Source organism: Uranotaenia lowii, chromosome 3 (genome assembly GCF_029784155.1).
Source record: "Uranotaenia lowii strain MFRU-FL chromosome 3, ASM2978415v1, whole genome shotgun sequence".
NCBI classification, from domain to species: Eukaryota; Metazoa; Arthropoda; class Insecta; order Diptera; family Culicidae; genus Uranotaenia; species Uranotaenia lowii.
This window is the reverse complement of record NC_073693.1, coordinates 366,858,405-366,881,269: the sequence shown is the minus strand read 5'-3', so window position 1 is coordinate 366,881,269 and position 22,865 is coordinate 366,858,405. Positions and strand designations below refer to the sequence as shown.

General features: G+C 37.7%; 3 protein-coding genes across 4 annotated transcripts in view; 1 reads left to right on the top strand and 2 right to left on the bottom strand.

Annotated features, from left to right (window-relative positions):
* The first annotated feature begins 312 nt into the window (after positions 1-312).
* Positions 313-2,469, top strand: LOC129754523 (signal recognition particle subunit SRP68). Its single transcript, XM_055750649.1, has 2 exons — positions 313-534; positions 604-2,469. The coding sequence occupies exons 1-2, from the start codon at positions 414-416 to the stop codon at positions 2,316-2,318; spliced, it is 1,836 nt and encodes a 611-aa protein (XP_055606624.1). The 5' UTR covers positions 313-413; the 3' UTR covers positions 2,319-2,469.
* An 809-nt stretch (positions 2,470-3,278) lies between these two features.
* On the bottom strand, positions 3,279-6,070 carry LOC129751729 (protein Pixie). The gene is made up of 5 exons (XM_055747395.1): positions 5,922-6,070; positions 5,447-5,660; positions 4,054-5,384; positions 3,755-3,989; positions 3,279-3,688 (listed from the first exon to the last, which is right to left on the bottom strand). The coding sequence occupies exons 2-5, from the start codon at positions 5,657-5,659 to the stop codon at positions 3,638-3,640; spliced, it is 1,830 nt and encodes a 609-aa protein (XP_055603370.1). The 5' UTR covers position 5,660; positions 5,922-6,070; the 3' UTR covers positions 3,279-3,637.
* A 4,242-nt stretch (positions 6,071-10,312) lies between these two features.
* The window catches only part of LOC129755538 (uncharacterized), a 33,791-nt gene continuing 21,238 nt past the window's right edge, over positions 10,313-22,865 (bottom strand). For both annotated transcript variants that reach the window (XM_055752085.1, XM_055752084.1), the window contains exons 2-4: positions 21,803-22,244; positions 12,211-12,494; positions 10,313-12,133 (exon numbers count right to left, since the gene is read on the bottom strand). In XM_055752085.1, coding sequence (XP_055608060.1) covers positions 11,339-12,133; positions 12,211-12,494; positions 21,803-22,052 — 1,329 coding nt within the window. In that variant the 5' untranslated portion in view covers positions 22,053-22,244 and the 3' untranslated portion in view covers positions 10,313-11,338. The remainder of the gene's footprint in view (positions 12,134-12,210; positions 12,495-21,802; positions 22,245-22,865) is intronic.

Sequence of the window (22,865 nt, the reverse complement as noted above, 5' to 3'; positions counted from 1 at the left end):
CTGTCTAATATAAGGACACAGCTATCGATTCAATTAGCTTGTTAAAATCTCGAATTTTACGTGCTTTGATAAAGTTGATCTTCAATGATGAAAGTTTTAGAGCAAAATCTACATGTTCCACCATAAACGAAAATTAAATGATCTTTTGAAACAAAACTTATCCATTTGTTCGAAATTCCATGATATTTGCAACCCTTCTCCAAAGCTGCTAACAAGTTTTGTTATGAAAACAATGCGAAGCCGATGAGGTAAATCTCGAGTACACGCACACACTCTCAAAGCCCGTATCCAAAAATTCTGTCAACACGACACTCAACTGTCAAAGGGGCGCACGGCCATCGTTGCAGGGACGGAAAATTGGAAGGCAAAAGTGCCAACACCATCGTTAGAAAAATCGGAAAATCGGCACCAAAATGGTTGAATCCAAGTCGGAAAAGGCTGAAATCGGCAAGGAAAACATAAACCCCGACATCAAGGACGAAGACATGGATGTCGATGAGGACTTGAACCCGGGAAAGGTGTTCAACATCGAAAGTGAGTGGGGTGTTTTTTTGTTGTTGCTGTTGGAATTTGTTAAACCTGTTTTTCTGGATTTCATTTTAGTTCTTCGGGTCATCAAGGATTTACAGCAGCAGCACGGTCTGCGCCATGGAGATTATCAACGTTACCGGGGATATTGTTCCCGTAGGGTGAAGCGCTTGAGGAAAACTTTAAATTTATCCCAGGGGGATAAGCGGCACTACAAGAAACGTGATGTTACGTTGGCCAATCTTGAGAGGGACAGTTCGGATGAACGGTTGATACATATTCCGTTGATGTTGGCTGAGAGAGCCTGGGCTTATGCGATGCAGCTAAGACAGGAATCGAATACAGAGCCGAGGAAACGGTTTCATTTGGTCGGTAAATTGAGGAAGGCCACGGTTTATGCCTTGCAGTTGCAGGAATTGTGCAATTCTGATTTTTGCGATGCAAGGACAAAGCTGGAGGCTGAAGCCTATTCTGCCTGGATTCATGGTTCTCTGCATTTCGAATTGTCGCTCTGGAAAAATGCAGCGGAAAATTTGAAGAAAGCTCAGGTCATTTATGAGAATTTGGCTCAGGCACTGCCGGAAGAGGAACAAGCTGTTTATAAGGCAAAAGTAGACGAGTTGAATCCTAGTCTACGCTATTGCTCATACAACATTGGAGAGAATGCATCGATGAACGATCTTTTGGAAATGCGTGGTCAAGGAATGCTGGACAATCTGAGCCATTTGGTGGCTCAAACGAAAACGGAAAGTATGGAAGCTTTTCAAACAACTGAATGGCGTGGTCGTAAAGTTACGGTTCGTCCAGAGAAGGTTCGTCTGTTTCTGCTGAGCATCCAAGATTTGACCAAGAGTATCGAGAAAGCTAAAGGTTATCCGGAAAAAATAGAGCTTCTTGAAAACGTTCTTCTAGACTGTAAAGATGCCGTTTCAGCTATTAAGGATGAAATCAAGCAAGACCCCAAGTTAAGATCCAGTGGAGATACCGGCACTATGACAGCTACACAGTATTTGCTCACTTATTTGTCATATACAAGATTGAAGCTTACACTCGAACGTAATCTGTTCATGGTTGCTCAGGGAAAACTCAGCCTAGACGATCCGAATGTGCCCGACAAAGTACAAATCGAGGGCAAGAAGACCAAACCTCAAGATTTGTCACGTTTGTACGAAATTATCCTGCAGAATGTTTCCGAGATGCAGCAATTGCAGGGAATGGAAGCAGATCCAGTCTACCAAGCAGAAATCGAAACCCTTACCCAGTCATTTAAATCTTTCCGCTGCTACTACATTGCCATAACGTTGTTGGCTCTGAAACGTTGGCGTGATGCAGTGGCCATGTACGAAAGATCCACCAAATATGCTAACGAAGCCGTCGCCTCCAAAGCCATTAGCCCAGATTTTAACCTACGCGATGAGCTTAAGAAACTTGTCCAAACCATCGAAAGCTGTAAATTTTCGGCTCACGCCAACAGCGTTCTCGAGGAAGACACCCAAGAGGATTCGGTGCTTTATGGAAAGGCTACCAAATCTTCCAAACCCTTATATGAACGACTATCGATGTATAAGGAAGATCCTTCGCTCAATTCCCGCAACCCAAATGTCTACAAACTGACACCGGAAATGCAACCGATCCCAGCGAAGCCGCTCTTCTTCGATCTGGCGCTGAACTTTGTTGAATTCCCTTCGCTGGAGGACAAGATTGAACAGAAGGGCGGCGACAAGCAGAAGGCCGGCATGTCCGGTTTTGTTAAGGGTCTGTTCAGTTGGGGAGGTAGCGGTGGAAAGTAAACTGCATTTGGGATCCTTTTTTTTGTGACTTCATGTTTTTTATATGTGTATTGAAATTTTCAAGAAAATCAATAAACGATTGTGTCGCGAAAAAGTACATTTCAATCAAGAGCGTCAATAAAGCTTACCTATACATTGTGTTTAGAATGTAGAGTTTCTTGTGTTTATTTACTGAATCGAAAGCATATTCTCTAGAAGCCACTTCGGTTGAAAATAAAAAACCGATATGTGAAAAACTTTCAAGATTAGATATACTTTTTTCCTAATGAAACGTCTACCGAGATATTAAATTGCAATTATATAGGTAAAGATCGTTTAGCTGTTCCATTGTCGAAGGATTCTTCACTGCAATCCTCGGTTTAGTCGATACAGTTACCGGAATTGAATCAGACGAGAAACCATCGAGCAAAAACTTGGACGAAAATGTCTCGTTCTGTGCTCCGATGAAATGGAGTAGCATTTTGAGATTTCTTTTCATCTAAGTGCAGGTTAAATGTGTTCATGGTTCATCAACGAACACCAGCAGAAGAGAGTACTGGAATTCGTTGATCTGTTCCAGTAATTGATCCACCCATGATTGCTTGGCATGGAATCCAGTTTACTGCCGTCGGAGTGTAGCAACTGTTTTCCTATGAATCCCGTTTAGGAACATTTTGAAGAGTCGTAAAATTAGAGTTATGCCAAGCCATCTGTTATGTCTCCTTTTACGTGACCTAAAATAAGGAAATCCTGCATCCAGTTTGCCAAAAATGTTGCAATATCCTCGATATCACAAAAAAAAACGATACACTATAAATGCTATCAAGGCAGAGTCGGCTTAGAGCATTCCAGCAGAAATGCAATCGAGTCCTGGCGCTTGTTCGATCGATGCTTTTGGATGCCGTTTGTATTTCAGCCAAAATTTAACTAGGTCCTTAATCTAGAGTCAAAAGGCGTTCTTTCAAAGCAGCAGTCATATCATAAATTTAAAAAATTTATTAACCAATTTTGGAAAAAATATGCTGAACAGCTCAACTATGTAGGTAAGTTCTGTAGAAAATTTTTAAAGACTTCACTGTATTAACCCCAAACGTATCATCGTTGATGATACCCAAAGATACTTGATCAGTACCATATAGAATACACCTATACTCTTTTGCGAGACTAAAATTTGAAATTCGTACGAACCTGACACGATGTCCTGACAGGAAGAACCAACACACGGAACTCCGTCGTAGCGAAAATATTAGAGCTGATTGTAAAGTAAAAAGTGAATACAATTTTCATTTCCCTTTCGAAGCGCTAGAAGAGAACAAACACGCTAAACCGCTTTCCCCAGCTTATGACTCTTCGTAGAAGAAGTACTGTCCGGCACGTTTCTGTTCCGTGTCCTATGGTGATGTAAATTTCAGAGGTTATTGAACAATGATAGAGAAGATATAACTGAAGTGACTTACCTTAACCGAGTTGAGCTTGTTGATGCGCGGTCTAAAGTTGTTTGGATCCCGCCGGAATGTGATCTCAAGCAGTTCCAGGAACCGGTTCATGCCGTTTAACAGGGACTGCGGAGTGTGGGCGGTAGTGTCGACCGATGGTTTACCCTCGAATACAATCACCCGGTCGGCAAGGTAGGTGGCCATGATAAAATCGTGCTCGACCACGAAACCGGTCTTCTTGGCGTGCAGAATGTATCTGGTCGGAAAGAGGAAAAATTGTTAATTGATGGTAAAATATAAGAGAAATTGTCCAAACTTACCTCTTGATAACCTTGGCTGCAATCAAACGCTGCTCGGAATCTAGGTAAGCGGAGGGTTCATCGACAAGATACACATCAGCCGGTTTACCGAGACAAAGCACCAGCGCCACACGTTGCAATTCACCTCCGGACAAATTTTGTACCTCTTGGTCCATAATTTCCTCAATCTTCATCGGTTTCATGACGTCGGCGATGAACTGTGGATGGACGTAAGCATCCCGAATCTTATCATGCAGCAAGCAGCGGACCGTCGATTGGCTCTTGGGTGAAATTTTCTGCGGTTTGTAGGAAATGTTCAGGCAAGGAAGCTTCTCAGATTCCTCATCTGGTTCCAAGTTGCCAGCCAGCATACGAATAAAGGTGGTCTTTCCAGTTCCATTTTCACCCAGCAGTACAATAATTTCCGAATCGCTGAATTGTCCATCGTTGACGGTGAGAGTAAAACCTCCAAGCCGTTTCTTCATGTTCGGGTACACATAATGACAGGTGCGCTTAATTTCTTCTTCCGAAGCCGATTCCGATACCTTAAACGTGAGTGATTCGGTTCTGAATCGCATGTTTTCCGTTGGGATGTAACCGTCCAGGAAGATGTTGATTCCTTCACGAACTGAGAAGGGCATAGTAACGACACCATAGCAACCTGGGACTCCATACAGACAGCAGATAAAATCGGATAGATAATCCAAAACGGACAGATCGTGTTCAACAACGATAATAAACTTATCCGGATGAATCAGAGAACGGATAGTCAAAGCGCAATTCAAACGTTGCTTGACATCCAAGTAAGAGGACGGTTCGTCAAACATAAAGATGTCACCGTCCTGGATGCACACCATGGCGCAAGCAAAACGTTGCAGTTCTCCTCCGGACAATGCTTGAATTTCACGATCCCGAATGTGGGTCAGATCAAGCAGGTCACAGATTTCCTTCTGATTGTTTCGCTCGTCCTTTTTGTCCAACAGAACGGCAACCGATCCCTTGACGGCTTTCGGAATCTGATCTACGTATTGCGGTTTAATGAGAGCGCGTAAGCTATCTTCCAGAATTTTGGTGAAATAGTTTTGCAACTCATTTCCACGGAAATGGGCCAAGATTTCCGTCCAATCTGGAGGGTCGGAATAACGACCAAGGTTGGGTTTCAACTTGCCGGCCAAGATCTTTAGGGCCGTTGATTTTCCGATACCGTTCTGTCCAACCAGCCCTAGAACTTCACCCGGACGAGGAGTCGGCAAACGATGCAGCTTGAAGGAGTTCTTCGAGTACCGATGAGTGGTATGCTTATCCAGATTGCTCGGGATGTTGATGATGGTGATGGCCTCGAAGGGACATTTCTACGGGAAAAAAGATCTTATTAGACTCGTACTAAATGGGTTAATTTGAAAATATCTCTTACCTTGACACAAATACCGCAACCGATGCACAGTTCCTCCGAAAGGGACGCGATCTTCGAGTCCATGGCCACTTCGATACAGAGCTTGCCCATCCGGACCACCGGGCAGGATTTCTTGCACTCCTGACGGCATCGCTTCGGCTTGCATTTGTCCGAACTGACAATGGCAATTCGAGTCTGCTTGTCAGTCTCTTCGGCGGCTCGATTGCGAGACATTCTGCACGATCCAGTTTCAGCAAAAAACAGAAAAGTGAAAGGAATATTAATGCACTGACTCGAAAGATAATAGCCAGCTGGACAGGTAGACAGAAAAATAAATAGAAAAAATATAACCTCAACTCTGGATGCAATTCAAGGGGAAAACGGATTGTTTACCAAGGTATTCTGATCCATTGACAAATAAACTATACATATTTGAAAACCCTGATAAAGGAACTAAACAAATTACCGAAAATAAAAGCAATTCAGAACCACTTACCTGTCGAAATTCACGGATTTCGGACAGAACCGAATGAAAAGTTCGTGCGTGTCAAGCGAATTTTTCGCTGCAAAAAGGGCACTGCCAAACGGGCGAGCTAGCAGGAAAGAACACGCGCCAGAAAAACGAAGCAGCCACTGACAGCTGATTGTGCGTTGGTGTGGGTGCGAAGAAACGAAAACAAATCACCAACACTGACGCATGAAGAGTGACGTTTGCACGCTCTTTTTTTTAAACTCAAAATTAAGTAGTTTTGGTTCAAAACAGCACTTCGGTGGCTTCCCTCAACTTTGAGTTTGACTGGGCAATAGCAAAATTAAGTTCTGATAGGCATACTCAATACTAAGTTCGGCAGCCGAACTCGAATTTATCCTTTTTTTCGAGGGTAGCTTATTTTCAGGGAATTGAATGATGATTAAAATTGGTTATACCCGGATGTTGCTGTGCATTGCAATTACAGAGCGGTGGAAAGTCCCGGTCAAAGAAAACTTCCGGATGTTACTTCCCACGGGAAGTAAACAACATCCGGTAGTTTCCGGACATTCCAAGCCGCTCACCATATGATGACAATGACGGACAGAATTTTACCCTGACACGGTGAACATGCATTTCATTATGAAGTTCCTTCATAGTCTTCCGGTAATTGTTCCGGAACGACATAATTTTGCGACGTGTTCGTTGGTTGGTGTTCCGGTTCGGACTGAACTCGCTAAGTGTTTTCAGTCCAACAAAGAGAGTTCAATTTTTAGTTTATAAGGTCGAACTCAGCTTTGATCCCTCGCCGAAGGAAAAAAAAGGGATCAATTTTGAGTTCGCAGTTCGAACTCCGTTTTGATCCATAGCAAGGGGGAAAAAAGGGTACTTAACTTTAAGTTCATAGAATCGAACTATGTTTTGAACCTCGGTCATACTTAATTTTGAGTTAAAAAAAAAGAGCGTGTGGGAATGCCTGATCGGCCACGATTATAACAAATTTTGTTCTGAGAGAAGTCAGTGTTTCCTAATTTGCATTAATAGGAAAAAAATTTGTTTCAAAACTTAACAATTAATTGAAAGTTGGAATTTTAAACTACTTACTTTTCTGTCTGATGTTGAGATAGACGAAATACATTTTGCTGATCCTTGTCAAGTATCTTAACAACACTTGCCGTGCCTAATACTGGAATTCGCGTTTTTTCGCTTATATACCACTGATGCGCTGCGCTCAGAAGCTTAACTCAAAGGATTCAAATTAAATCAAATTGTTTTATGTTGTTTCACACACAAATAACTGCTTTACAGACAACTTGTTTATGAAAATATTACAATTTTACAGTAGATTTTCGATTTTCCGAGCTTCCGCGTAATTCGAGTCACCGGATTTATACTAGATAATCACATTAATCGAGCTATGCGCCCGGAAGATATTCAAATCCGGAGCAGAAGGATAAAGTTTTTCTTTAATATTATTTGTGGTTGTCCTAAGACGGCTAAGACCAGAAAGATCCAACTTGCCTGGATAAAGTTTTCCTGTATTTCCTTTTTACCGGAGTTTCAGTTATCCGAGGTGGTCTACTGGGTCTCCTGACGCTCCTGACTCTTCCGGATAAAGGGGGCTCTACTGTACATGGAAAACACTATCCTTTTGTCATGATTTGCTTATCTTCCTGGCGCATAGCTCGGTAAATGTGGGAATCTTCTATGAATCCGGGTGCTCGAATAATGCGGAAGCTTGGATGAGTCTAGTTCATGCAGTTTTTAATATTAGATTATAGTCGTTTTATCATCTTCATGGCATTCGGGACTTGGCATTCTTTTGAATTTGAAATCTCTGTCTAAATACTGATTGAGTAATCAACATGTTTAAATACTGAATCGAAATACTCAAAATAAAATTGAAATCTGATTTTAAACTAAATTCTGGATTTATATTTTGAATGTGATTTCAAAACCATAAATCGGAATTCCATGCAAATTTTGAAAATATTTTTATTGTATTGATTAGATGTGTTCGATTTTATCTGTTTTGGTCACCCTGTTAGGAATGCCGCCTTAATTTATACTAGCCATCTGAACAGTTTGTCCACCGTTGCCATAATGATGCAAGTTCATTCTATTGTGAAATGTATGTACATTTGAAGCGGAAAAAGTTGTAATTATAAATGGAGGCAAAATAAAATTTCTTTTAAGTTTCGAACGTTCCCGAAATAAGTTGCTCTTTTTTCCTGATCCGCTATGGTCTGCCCAAACAAGATGACTTGAGACTTGACAAATGCTGTTAAAATTAATATAAATAGTCTCCGGCATGTTTCGAGATATTTCTGTCCTACTCAGCTCTGTCAGTCCACGGGCCACGGGTAGATCAAAATTGTATATTCAATGGATAAAGATAAAATAACTTTAAACAAATTTAGAAAAATATCATCCTATGTTTTTAAGGCATCCGTGAATAAAGATACTTATTTACCGCAAATCAAAATAAACCCGTTCATTCAAATTTCCATCATTCGTATCAGAGCAAAGTTTTTCATTTATTCTATCAAGTTTTTTTTTTATTTCACCAAATTCTTCATTTTTTCCGACATTAATGCTCCAGAAAAGATTTAAGTTCGTGCATAAATCCAGGGGCAACGATGCCTAGAAAGACTGCTCTTTTTTCTTTCATTCCAGTAAAATTGAAATTGAAAAACTAGTAATTCGCGATTTCGAAGCTAATTTTTGACAGATCATGTGCGTGCAAAAAATGTAAACAATCAGGTGGAAATACTAGCTCGTAATAAATCATTATTTTCTCTGATTTCGTTGGGATTTTCAAAAAATGATAGATACAAATTTAAAGTAGAAGGTTCAGAGATTATTGTAAGCTATAGGAAAAATTGTGTATGTGCCGTGAAGCATCGCAAATCGACAATAAAAAATGTCAATTTCCTACTACTCCAAAAACCCTTCTGAGTATTTCACATATTTTTGAATGAAAACTTAAGCCAAATGCACATTTTCAATTGCAGTTTGTTAAAAGGGAAGTCAATTAACATTCCTTCAAAATTTGGGAAAGAACCAACAATTGATAAGCTAGAATTGTTTACTCGAAAAAACTTAAATTTTTGCTATTTTCTATTAGGTTTCCTCCTATAGCTGCATACAATCAGGCGTAATAATTTTAACGGCGTGTTCGTAAATTGATTTTTTCTATCGAAGTGATTTTTTCTATCGATGCTGGCGTTCGTAAATTAAACAAACTGTATGCAAAAGTATTGGAAGGTGATTTGACATCTACCAAAAAAATCGATGCATCACCCAAAACACCAATTTACGAAGACGCCGTAAAGCTGGAAGGCAGACTTGTATACTTGATGGTGGTTGAAATTAATAAAAAGTATATCCTTGAATAACTACACAATGTAAGTTTACTTTGATGCTATTCATAATTGACATCGTTCAATGGTTATATCATGTTTTGTACTTTTATCGGACCTTATGATCTGAATTTTTTTGGGAAATTTTATTGACAATTAAATTTATACAACCACTAGCCGTACAAAATTTCAAATTAAAATTTAACATTGTACACTGTCTTAGGGTGATTGTCTATTTAAATTTTTATATAACATATTTATTAAATGTAATTACTAAACCAAATCCAATAGGTAGTTATAGTTTAAAGTAACAACGAAAAAATCATTCATGCATACAGACCAACGAGAAGCGCATAAAGTTTAGTATAAAGATATGATATAAAAATAGAGATAATTGGAAAAAACTAAAAAATTTACGACTGACTATTTTAGAACGGAACTATCAGATAGAATTGACTCTTCTACCAGGCTAATTTATTCTAATTTAATTGGAAACAAACTCCAATTTTTCAAAGGAGTGTTTTTTTTTCATAATGATTTGGATTTATGAAAACTTAACTCGAAGCAATGTAAAGTCGTCTATAATTTATCGTTCACCCGGAATGTTGCTCACGCAACTTCGTACTATCCCAGATGGCAGCAGCGCAGCTTCGAAACAGCGGATAAAGTAGACAAATAATACGCAAAGGTTTATAATTAAGCGAGAGGAGTATGAAAGGATGAATGTTTTTGTGCTAGACACTGCTAGATAATTTTTAATTGGAACAGAACCGGATTCTAAACTCTTAACTTTTTATTCTGATTGATTATTTCAACAGGCAATTAAAGTGTTTATTCTTTGAAACAATAAGAACTATACGTCCATTAAACATGGTTGTTGAAAATCTTATGCTGTCTTTCGTTTATGGGTTTATGCTAAAGTTTTCGGGATCAAAATGTATTTTTTATTCATAAAGTTTCAATTCCGATGATTCTCGTTTTATTGCAAGATTTGAAATTTTACGTTTGGCAACGGAACAAATATTCTTTTCAGCATTTCGGATAGTTCAAAAGCGTAGGCAACACAAACAAATGTTTAAGTCCTTTATTAATTTTAAGATTTGTTCGATTACATTTCGAATTCTCGTTCTGCTGAACGATTTCCAATAAAAATGTAACGGTTCAGTTTACTAGAAATATTGAGAGTAAAATTGCGTTAGTTATTGTGCTATAAGTGACAATAGAATATATAGAATATCAAGTGCTTCCTGTTTTATTTACAAAAGTTAACTTACATGTAATATAACAACATTCAGCTACATAGCACCAATAATTGGTATCAATTTCATTCGACCTGTGTAAAACCTTCGCGTTAATAGAAGTTTAAAAATATAGACATCTACGCCATATATAATCAACTGGTAACTATCGATTTATTGCTGACCTAAACCTAATCCGATTATTGTTGTCTACAAAATATGAGATTGCTTTAGTTAGTCATATTTTTTATTTGCTAAATCCCGGGTGAGTGTCCTAGGCTATGGAAGTATGGTTATACTTGATTTCCTAAGTCCCTTCCAGGTGGCACGTGTAAATTCATAATTCTGCACTAATATGCCGGCCGGCGGCGCTGTTGATTAGACTCGCGATAAGCCGGCCGATTTGTTTACTTCCTCACTATCTCTTGGGGCAACACTATTTTTGCTGACTTGTACCGCCTAATGCTCATTGGAAGAAAGTGTAAAGGATTTACTATGTTTACTCCAGCAATTAGTTTGTAGTACACCAATAGATTACGGATGTTGTAAGCGTGTTACATAAGTGGATGTCAGCTTTATGGGCAGATTTGTGTGCAAAAATGTTGAATTATTAGTGGAACTTCAAATTCTTGTATCAATCATTTTGGTAACTGTTTTCGAATTCTAGTTATAAATCATTCAATATTCAATTTTGTACTCGACTCACTATGAATATTTCCTTCTTCAACTTTATTCTAAAGCAATCGTACCTAGCTATTTGGAATGGCATTTTTAAACCTGTTTAACCTTACTATTAATACTCCAGCTAAAGTTCGTTGGGACCACGTGCTTGAAACCATCCCTCTCAAATTTCATCCAAAAGACCACTCCGGTAGAATTCTAGCACCGTTTCGCGCATCCTGCTGTGATAATCAGCCGAGAACATTTGCTGAATTTTTTCGTTGTTCTTGGTGGTGAAATCACTCATAGTTATATCGTCTAAGTCCGGAATGTGATCCGGGTGAAATGTGACCGCCGGCAGCAACCACATGGCTATGCCCAGCCCGTACAAAATTCTCGAATCGTATTCGTTCCGTATATTTTCATAGGTGAAGGTAGCCTCCAGCACTGGTAATACGAATCGTTTTTGAGCCGGGACATAAGCTCTTAATGCGTCCATCAACGATTCCTGGTAACATCGGATCAGATCGTCGGTGTGAACTTCTCGAAGCTTAGAATCGGTGCTGGTGTAAAGCAGATGGAGAATATCAATCACAGGTGAAGTGTAACGCATGGCCTGCAGGTCGATCAATCGAACCTGATCGTGATTTTCACTGAACATCAAATTGTTGATCCAGGTATCCCCATGACTGAGCACGTTCCAAGGTTCGAAGCTGTGTCGTACTGTAGCCGACATGATCCGATAAAGGCGGCCACTCAGCCGTTCGATCGCTTTGATGGCCCCGTCCAAACACCCGCTGCTATTGCTGAAGCTCAAACTTTCCAGCGTTCCACTCACTGACGATTCCAAACAGTGTGTGTAAAATTCGGCTGCCGAATCGCTGTAGACAATCTCCGTTACCTTCTCCTTCATGGTGTGAAACATTACCGGTTGGACCTGTTTCATCGCCAGGGATACCGCATGCAGATTTGCCAGTTCCTGATATTGAAGACAAAAGTAAAAGTCTGTCAATCATCTGCTGATAATTTATATAAAAAAAGAAATAAAAAACTTACCCGCACCACCACTCGACATTGCCTGTAACTTAATCCTCGTCTGCGGTCCATCATGCGAAACCCGTTGCAACGGAGATCTTCCAGTACGATCAAATCACCTTCGGTATCTTTGCCAGCATAAATACACCGAGGAAATGGCAGTCGATCACGGGAAAATTTTCTCAAAACCGGAACCAGCTGGGTGTAGGTGTTGATTTCATTGGCAAAGGCTTCGTCCGCTCGGAACAACTTCCGTCGCTGCAGGTTGACGATTTGCCGTTTGAAGATTAGTGAAATGAAGAAATCTATTGGAATGAGAAAGTTGAAAAGTTTTTTTTAACAATGTTAACAATATTTTTGTGTTTGTTGGTTGAAACAATTTTCCAGAATTATAAAAATTAGTGTTGTCTCTGGAGCCACTTTTTCGAGCAACAACCTTAAAGATTTCTTTAAATCGAAATCCCAGGCTGTTGCAGTCGCCTATTCCATATTACAACCGACCATAATCTTCTGGTATCTGTTATCGAATTCATTTTAAAAAAACAGGAACCAGTTTTTTTGTTAAAAATTGTGTCAAGGATACCGTTCTGCTGAAAATTTCGATGTCACCACTGTCTGGAGCCACACAAATGTTTACAAATTTTGTCTTTCGTGCCTGAGTTATTGAATCCTGGATACTTATCTTTCGTCAGATTTTGTCTAGCACCGTTCAGTTATTGTGATATGGCTTTTAAAATATTTAAAATAATTCAGTTTGATGTGAAATAAATCATTAATAACTGATGAGCTAAAAAGCCTACATGAAAAACAAAAACTGATTGTTAATCTAATTATTATCTTCCATTTAAACCAGGATTCAGTTAACGCCTAGATATTTTAGTTTCTGAGTTACAACGCTTTGAGAAAAATACTACAATTTTTAGAAACTTGTATAAAATAATATTATAACTATATCTGACACAACTAAAGATTATTATTTAACAACTTTGTTGAAGACTGTATACGATTTGTTTTATTCAATGAAAATCGTCAAAGATACATTATGGTTTGAAGTTTCTTCCGCCCCATTTGCCGTTTTTTTATAGATCGAGGAAAAATAAACAAAATAAAATAGATGAAAAAAAAACAATCTGTTCATTTAAGGGGGGGGTAGGGTCTAACACTTTCAAAAAATCGATTTTTTTTATTTTTTTATTTTCTTATTGTAAAACATTTCAAGAATGTTGTGTCAAATTTTCAAGTCAATTGAAGCAAAACTGTAGAAGTTATAGGCCTTTATCTCCTCCTATCTTATACTGCAAGAAAGCAGGAGCAGAAACTTCAAACGCGTTTTTCTCGAAAGCACATTTTTAAAGTCCGTGGACATCGTCATTTGAAAACTACTTATCCGATTCTTTTCAAATTTGGAACATATTTTCTACATATAAAATACCAGACCCCAACGTTTTTCTTTTTTGATTTTTTTACTTTGGGGAGATTTTAGAGGTGAAAAATGGCGGATTTTTTCGTGATAAATCGTAGTTTTTACTTCAAACAGCCACAAAAATTTCATAAAAATATTTTTAAGTTAAATAAACACGTTGGGGTCCAGAAAAACATCTATTAAACATATTTTGCTCTGATTTTTTGACTTCAGATGATTCTGTGCTGAGATACAGTGTCCACCGCAAATCCTGTTTTCTAAAAGGCATCCTCGAAAATGCTCCGTCACCGGCTCATTTTTCAATATTTTTCTACGAAAAAATCACAAAATGTTCTTTTAACAATACTTTGTATAATGCAAAAAATTTGAATACATTTGTTTGAACGATAGCTCTAGAAAAAAATCGTGAAAATGGTGTTTTTTTATACCCGTTAGACCCTACCCCCCCTTAAATACAAATTAGACCGGGGTAACTTTGATCAACATGAATTTCTTCCACATCATCATCAGTAAGAGCAAGTTCACTGGTGTTGGGAAAAAGTGGTAGAAATTTCGTCCCTTTTTGCACATTTTGAAAATTTTGCCATGCAAAAACATTTTCAAGATCTGTCGCCTTCTAGTTTTTTTACAACACGTGTTGTATTTCCGCATACTGTGATGCAAAAACAGCAATATTTCTATCACATACGGCTGAAATAGAAACAGTGCTTTAAAAAAATACAACACCCAGAGATCTTGAAAACATTTTTGCATGGTAAAATTTTCAAAATGTCAAAATTTCTACCACTTTTTCCCAACACCAGTGAACTTGCTCTAACTAAGTCTAAATTTAAAATGTCTGGAAAAAGATTTCTGCGTTTAAAATCCCATGAGTTGAGTTTCAAATTGGGAAAAACTTGGTTTGTTTTGAAAGTTAAAATGCAATTTCAAAATCTTTAAGGATCTATATTTTCAAAGGCTCGGAAACAAACACCCTTCCTGATGAAATCAAAGCATTTAGGAGCAAACAGGTTCATTTATGTGAGAGTTCAACTTTTTCCCTTAGTTAATGTATAGTTTAGGTCAGGGATGAGCAATCGCGGCCCGCGAAGCTTTTTTCAAATGATTATGCCTTAACTTTTCTCTACAAGCAATGGATTGTGAGGAAAATTTTTATGATGAATTGTTAAATTGTTAACTTTTTCTAACATTTTAGGCATTTATTATGTTCTGTTCAGGGCATAAATGCAGTATTGTTTATTGGCATAACGTAGTTTTGGAGTTTACATACGTTTTTCCCAACAATTTAACTCCTATTACTTTGAAAACCAAAATCCATAAAAGTGAGTCGGAAGAACCGCCAAAAAATCGGAAGCAACACATGATCAAAGGTATGAAGTCATTATATTAGTTTCAAGCAAAAATAAATTTGTGTGACAGAAAATATGCTCAGCAGATTTTTTTTTTTAAATTATTATATCCAACTCGACAAAAAGGCAAAAAAGTATTCGAATACTGGCAAAAAAAAACCAAAACCTCTTGAGATATTTTGATTTTGAAAAATGAGAAATTTGATAGAAAATTTATAACAAACATCTATCAAATGAGTTATTTCACTTCGCTTATTGGTTTGCTACATTTTTGTTAGTATATTTATTTTTTAACAAAATTTTTAGAGAACTTACGGATGATCAAACTCAATTGCCTTGTAACATTCATCATCCAAGCAAGAACTTGAATAATTACTCCTAGTGGATAAATAAAGCTTTGGAAACCCTATGCCAATGATATCTATATAAGATGAAAAATTATAAAAATCTGAAAAAAAATCTAGATTCAAGAATGTAGTCTTGAAGATAGTTGCTTAAAAATATGTGAAATTGAACATTTTCTGATATTTCGACAATATTGCTCAACATCTCAATGCAATTATCCAATATTGAACTTTAATTTAAAAAACCGTTTTTAGGAAAAAAAATAGGCTTTGAGGAGTTATGATTGTTGAAAATCACAGAAATCAATTAGTGATTCAACGTCCAACGCTAAAAAGACGGTGATTTCTTTCAATAGATACATATATATTTTTAACACTCTTGGTTATCACTGTGGTAAGCTCCAGAAGATTTTTGAATTGAAGTGATGACGAATAGTACCATCGATTTCAATCAGGATGTTGTAAGACCAAATGTTCGTCAAGAAATACTATTAAAAAATTGAGAAAATTAAAAAATGACAAAGATTTAGTGGTGTATCTTTTCAATATCGGGTATTTAGTAAGAAGTGTTGAATTTATTTTTTTAACACGTGAATTCGTTATATCTTTCATTTTTCGCAACGGGCGCAACGAGCGAGGTGATTAGACCAAGTGAAGTATGATCTGGCGAATGTAGGATGTCCGAGAAATTCAAGAACGGTTTCCATGGACCGAGTGAGTTTTATGAATTATGTTGGTCAAGTATTGTCGTGAAACGGAATTTTTCAGCTCAGTAAATCTCAGCTCATTCGTTCAACCTTAGAGCATCGTTTAACGAGACTAAAGTTTGCATGGATTTTTATGATCATTCTAACAAAAGTGAAAAAAAATACTATTCAACAAATCTTGCCCCCAAGATTTTATAACCAGGACTCATCGGTATTTTTGGATCACCATTTTAAGTCACGGTATGCCAAAAAACGTTATTAAAAATAAAAAAAAATGACCACCAAAACGACACTCGGTATTCGAAAGATATTGTATTCAGGCATCCATCCCGCAAATTTGGAAATGTTTCATCGGGTTTTTTTTTTTAAATTAGAGCGATTTTAAATTTCAAGTCAATTTGCATTAGATTTCCAATGGGGGTTGTCGACCTTATGTTCTATGACCATGGATTTTTCTGGCTACATATTACATACGATAATCACCCAGTTCAATGACTTTATATAAAACTAGCTGACCCGGTGTGCTTTGCTACACCTTTAGAAATCGAATGATGTTTGTAGAATTTACTCAAATTTTTATTGTGTTGTTGGCATTATTTTAAATCAAATTATAACATAATTCATAAGCAACCGCTATCAAATGAGAGCTGCAGCTGGAGTATCGGATTGCTATCCAAAAATAACTTAAACTTATATTCTGAATCTTGATCTATAAATTTGTGTGAAAGATCTGATAATTTTAATCTGTTTCTTAAGCTTCGCCCTAAAATAGGAGGGTCTCAAATAAATAGTACGCAAACAATCCAACTGATAAAATATGGTTGTTTTGCTTGATATATTCTGGATTTATGCTAAAAACTGATAAGAGAGCCCCTCCCCCCGTCCTTCCCTTCCTGTTGAATGGGGGTTGATTTTTAATAATCATACCCATTTTATTTATTCCCAAAAGTCTTCATGTATCAAATGTTGTTCCATTGGTTGATAAGTTTTTAAGCTTTACAACAAAATTTATATGGAACCCCCTCCTTTCTTCTCCTCTCTACTCTGTAAAGCGTAAGGGTCTATAACAATCGTAGAAACATATTTCGTAACCAAGTACCTTTCCATGCCATATTTGTTTCCATTTGTTGGCTTCGTTAGCATAAATTAAGAACTTATGCTAACAAAATTGTCGATATTGGGCTCACCTCCCTCCTCCTATGTACACTCACTGAAAAGAGGATGGTGTATCAGATAACCAAAGAATCATACCAACATGATTTTTCATGTTTTGTCCATTTCTCGGAAAAAAAGTTAAGTGTAAACTTTTTTATTTCATTTGCTCTATTTATTCTCGAGTTATGCAAAAAAAATGTATGGACACCCCTTTTCCCCTTTATATCTTTCCGTTGAAAAAAGGCGGGGCTTTAATTTATAATAGAAACATTTCTCGTATCCAAATACCCTCACATGCCAAATATGGTTCAATTTGCTCGATCAGCTCTCCAGTTATACTGAAAATTGTAAGGGAGACCTCTTCTCCCTCTTTTCATCCACCTTTTCGAAGGAGTGAGGGATACGAAATATTCATAGAAGCATTTCTCGTCCCAAAATATCATTCCATGCCAAATTTGGTTCCATTTGTTGTTGTAGTTCTTGTGCTATGCAGTAAAAATTGTATGAAACTTCCCTCCCTCATTCCTTTCTCCCCGCTGGAAGAAGGAAGGGGTCTCAAACAATCATTAGAACATGTCACGTTCCCAAATATCCGCCCATGCCAAATTTGGTTCCATTTGCTTTATTAGTTTTTGAGTTATGTTAAAAAATATGAAAGAGGTCCCTCCCCCTTTCAACTGTAAAGAGGGAGGGGTCTCAAATAATCATTGACATATTTTTCGTATCAAAATACCTTCCCATGTCAAATTTGGTTCCAATATCTTGAATAGTTTTCGAGTTATATGAAAAATTGTAAGGTAGCCCCTCCCCCCTTCGTATCACCCCACTGAAGGGAGGGAGAGGTACCTAATATTCATTGAAATATTCCCCGTTCCCACATACCACCTCATGCCAAATTTGATAGCATTTGCTTGATTGGTTCTCGAGTTATGCAAAAAATTGTCTTTTGTTTGGGAGGCCCCTCCCCCCCTTCATGAGAGAGGGAGGGGTCTCAAACCACAATAGGAACCTTCCCCTGCCTCCAATACCTCTACCTGCCAAGTTTCACGCAAATCGGTTCAGTAGTTTTCGAGTCTATAGGGAACAGACAGACAGACAGACAGAAATCCATTTTTATATATATAGATTTCATGCCCGACAACTTTGTTGAAGACTGGAAAAAGATTTGAGTTGATCCTGAAAAGTTATTGGCAATTTTCTAAAATTTTATTAGACTGATTGAAATTTTTCCATTCTTCTTAAGTTTTTTTTTTCAATTTAGCTTCACTAAAAAGCGAATATCTTTCCAGGCGTAGTTTGAATCGTTTTTGGGTCTTCAACTATCAAAATGTGCTTAGTCGAACAAGGTTCTATTAACTGGGTGATTTTTTTTTTGTAAATTCTTTATTTGAAACGGCTCGTACCTTTAGGCTTTAAGGAGCCAAACTCGTTTTGTTTGATTACAATTGTGTGCTTATATCTAGTTCACTTTTAAAGAAAAAAGAAGATAGATAGGGAAATATGAAAATAAAAAGAATTATAGACGAAGATCAATAGCTTTTAGGAAAAGGTATAACTGGGTGATTATCATATGGAATATGCAGTCAGAAGAATCCATGGTCATAGATCATAAGGTCGAAAAACCACATTGGAAATCTAAATCAAATTGACTTGAAATTTAAAATCACTCTAATTTCAAAAAAGCCCGATGAAACATTTCCAAATTTGCAGGATGGGTGCCTGAATACTATATCTTTCGAATACCGCGTGCCGTTTTGGTGGTCATTTTTTTTTTAAAACGAATTTTGGCACACCGTGAAGTTAGATTTAGGATATGAGACCTGAGGCATGAGATAAGAACCATGAAACTTGTACTAGCGAAGTCGCGACACTATTTTTCGCCACCTACAAGTCAACCCCTTTCACTAGAGGGGTCGCAAGTTGAAATCGGAGCTAAACTATTTTTTCGCGGTAATAACACTAGTAGTTTGTCTCAGGTCTAAAGTCTCATGTCTCAGGTCTAATCTTTCATGACTCTTGTCTCATGCCTCAGGTCTCATGTCTCTTGTCTCATGTCTCAGGTCTCAGGTCTCATATCTCAGGTCTCAGGTCTCATGTCTCAGGTCTCATGTCTAATTTCTAATGTTTCATGTCTCTTGTCTCATGTCTCTTGTCTCAGGTCTCATGCCTCGTGCCTCAATTCTCATGTCTCGAGTCTCAGGTCTCAGGTGTCATGTCTTAAGTCTCAAGTCTCATGTCTCAGGTCTCAGGTCTCGTGTTTCATGTCTTAGGTTTCTAGTCTCAGGTCTCAAGTCTAATGTCCCATGTCTTTGGTCTCATTCTTCAGGTCTCATATATCATGTCTCAGATCTCAGGTCCCTGGACTCAGGTCTCAGGTGTCATGTCTAAAGTTTCAGGTCTCAGATTTCAGGTCTCATGTCTCTAGTCTACATTTTCAAGTCTCAGGTCTCAAGTCTCAAGTCTCAGGTCTCAGGTCTCAGGTCTCAGGTCTCAGGTCTCAGGTCTTAAGTGTCAGAACTTCAGAGCTGCAGAATTTTAATGGTCTTTTTTTACACGGTTTTCGGGAATTAACACGTTTTTTTTTACGCGGTACGTATATCAGTGTAAAAAAAACCTTACTGCATTTCAATATGAAATTTTATTGCACCAGAAGAGTGATATGTTGATTTTAAGTTGAAGTATTGCTTCATTCTAAAATTTTTTTTAATCGTTTTTAAGTCATCAATTTAAGCTCTTCTCAGATTTATATTAAATTGAATTCCACCATAAATTTATAAATATGGCAGCTCCAGAGAGTAGAATCTAGATAATGTGACAAAGAGTACAATGTTTTTAATGAGATTTTTGTAATATTGTTCATAGTTATTTAAATAAAGACACGCGCGTAGTCTATTCTAATTAACGATTTATGGTTTGTACTCTTAACGCTTTAGTGGCTCCAGAGAGTAGTGACTTCTTGCTGGAAATGTTTGTTCGTATAATCTGTTCCTGGAATAATTGAATATGTATTTATGCCGTCCAACTGGCTCTGAATGCAAGAAACAAATATCACAACGGGCTTGGTTGTTGGTTTTTTAATGGAAAAATTATTCAAAAGAAATTTTCAAGAAAAGCAGTAACAGTATAACTTTTATTGAGAACTGTGAATGTATAAGGCTAAAAATAGTAATGCGTGAATTCTTCCATTTTTACTACAGAACAAAGTCTATTTTAAAATTCAGCAGTTGAAGCTTCTTGATAGATTTTCTTTTTAAAATTTATAAAAAAACGTGGCTCCAGAGAGTAAGTTGAATTGAAACACTTGAAAACTGGCCCAAACCCGACTGGAACAGCTCAGTTGATAGATTTTTAGTTGTTTGAGTCAATAGAACCATAAAAATTACACAAGTTTATTCCTCATAACTACGACAGGTCTATTGTTTTTTATTTTATCAAGTTCATGGCTCCAGAGAGTACTGAGGAGAATGTCTTTTTGTTTGATAAATGTTTGCTAGCATAATATGATTGAACATCTATGCTGTCAGCCGTAAATACATAAACAAACATAACAGCAGATTTTATGAATGTTTTCAGCATATTGAAACAGCTTGACTTGAAACAAGCGGCTCGAGAAATGTAGCTGCGAAAAGCTCCCGCTCAGAGCCAACAGAATTTATAGAACATGTAAACATTGTAAAATTCAATGAACCCGTCGACTTAATTTATTTCAAAATGTTGGAACAAACCGTTGCCGCCTCATTGATGCATTCACTATTTGCATCATACACATAGCCCGATCGATAGTTTCATGACCAATACGAGGAGAAAAGAACGGTTGCGAGGAAGAAGGGCAAGCCTTCCTGCAAATGTCAAGGCCGGTCAACTGGTTTCGCCAACCAATTCCGTCCCTCTCCTGATTTGGAAAACTAGGTCAAGAGTAAACTTGCACTCAAACTATGCACCGGAAATGATGCTACCACCACCCCATGATGGGGTGGTGGTGAATTTTCGTTTGAGTTTTGAGCGGTTGATCCAAAGAATTTGAGAGAGTGGGTGAAAAGAAGGTAGATTTTTTTCTCTTTTTTTTTTATCACAAATGGGGTAATCGTTGTTCATGGGCTTCTAACGTTTATGGCAAAAATTTGGCTGAAGGTTAGAAAGTAGGTGCATAGAATATAAATTGGTGACATATCCTTGGATTGTAAATGAGAACATACGATTTGCAATTTTGCACACTTGGGGTGTCGCAATAGCTAAATACAGGTGCATATACCCTTGTGGATGATTCGATTATGTATATGTTGAGAACCTTGAAAGAGTCTTTCAAATGGTCCTTTTTACAAGTGTAAAAGTGAGAAAATTGTAACTGAAGGATATGCTTTGTTCTGTATTAATATTCAAATATTTTAAATTGGAAGAAATAAACATCCAAATTTATTGCTTTGTACTTCGTGTTTGAATTTTTTTTTTGTCTAGAGTGCGATATTTAGAGCTAAATTTCAAAATTAAGCATTGATGCACCTGAAATATTATAAATTCTATTAATCTTATCTTAAAGGAAAAATTAGGTTAACTGATCGATTTTAAAATTTTACAACTAATACTCTTAATTTTAACCCAAATTTAAAAAAAAAACACAAATTCACTAAAACTCACCTTTTTTCTTGTCGCTGTTCCAAGCTTGCCGTTTTCCCCGCACCAGGATGCGCTTGATGATCGACATATAATTATCACCCTGCTGACTTCCAGCCAAACACTCGATGCTGTCCACCGTCGTCAGGAGATGGGAATCCGTTTCCGATAATTTCAAAACTCGCTCAACACTTTCCAACCGTTCTTGGCAGGTTTCTTCTTCATTGTTAAACTCCTCCCTCGATTCGTCACTACTTTCAGTCACCTTCTTCATTGCTGTTTACAGTTTTGGAACGCGCAATTTTTTTTTGCGTGTTGTGAAGATTGAAAAGTTGTTTCACCAAGTTCCCACTACGACCATATTTGGAGTCAAATCAAGTTTCACCAAAAAGCGCAACTTTCCTCTTCAGTGTTCACATCACTTCTTATGCGGGACGAGCTGAGCTGAAACTGAAACACTCCCCAACTGAGCACTTTTAAAACGGTATCTTTCTTCAAAAGTGGAGGCAGATTGTTCGTGTCCCCTTTGAGTTGGGACGTTTTTCTCACGGTTGTGGTCCAACGGCAACTGCAAGGATGGATCGAAATGCAGCGCCCAGCAGCAGATCAATTTCCCTCTTCCATACACACTTCACCAATACTTGGACTCAGATGGTGGTGGGTACCGTACTAGTGCATCATCATCATCAGCACGTTGACGAGAATGCATTTCACCGATATGGGGGTTGCCTGCCGGTGGCTTTGTAAGTTTGTCATAGCTGAGTTGGGTGGCCCTACACTGTTAATTTGAGTTAAAATCGACTTAACTAAAAAAAATTCCGTACAAATAAACAAATTTTAAACAATTCTAAGTAGATGCTGTACCATAAGTCAGCTATTTGAAGATAAAATGTTAACTTTCACAATTAATTTTTGATTTTTCGTAGTGTACCGGTGTCCTTCACGAATCGTCCGGATTACAACTGGTACAGTTATGGAGTAGAATTGCAGCCAGCGAGACCAGGGCAGTGTCTGTGAGTGGAACGCCACCACATGGCATACACTCACACCGGTTTAGGTCGTGTTTGCGTTTCTCACAAGACGTTTC

Bases quoted from the DNA above. Each gene is read 5' to 3' on its own strand.
- LOC129754523 (XM_055750649.1), top strand. From the start codon at position 414: ATGGTTGAATCCAAGTCGGAAAAGGCTGAAATCGGCAAGGAAAACATA. The intron at 535-603 runs GTGAGTGGGGTG...ATTTCATTTTAG, and splicing joins AAAGGTGTTCAACATCGAAA to TTCTTCGGGTCATCAAGGAT.
- LOC129751729 (XM_055747395.1), bottom strand. From the start codon at position 5,659: ATGTCTCGCAATCGAGCCGCCGAAGAGACTGACAAGCAGACTCGAATT. The intron at 5,385-5,446 runs GTAAGAGATATT...TTTTTCCCGTAG, and splicing joins GTTGCGGTATTTGTGTCAAG to AAATGTCCCTTCGAGGCCAT. The intron at 3,689-3,754 runs GTAAGTCACTTC...ACATCACCATAG, and splicing joins ACAAGCTCAACTCGGTTAAG to GACACGGAACAGAAACGTGC.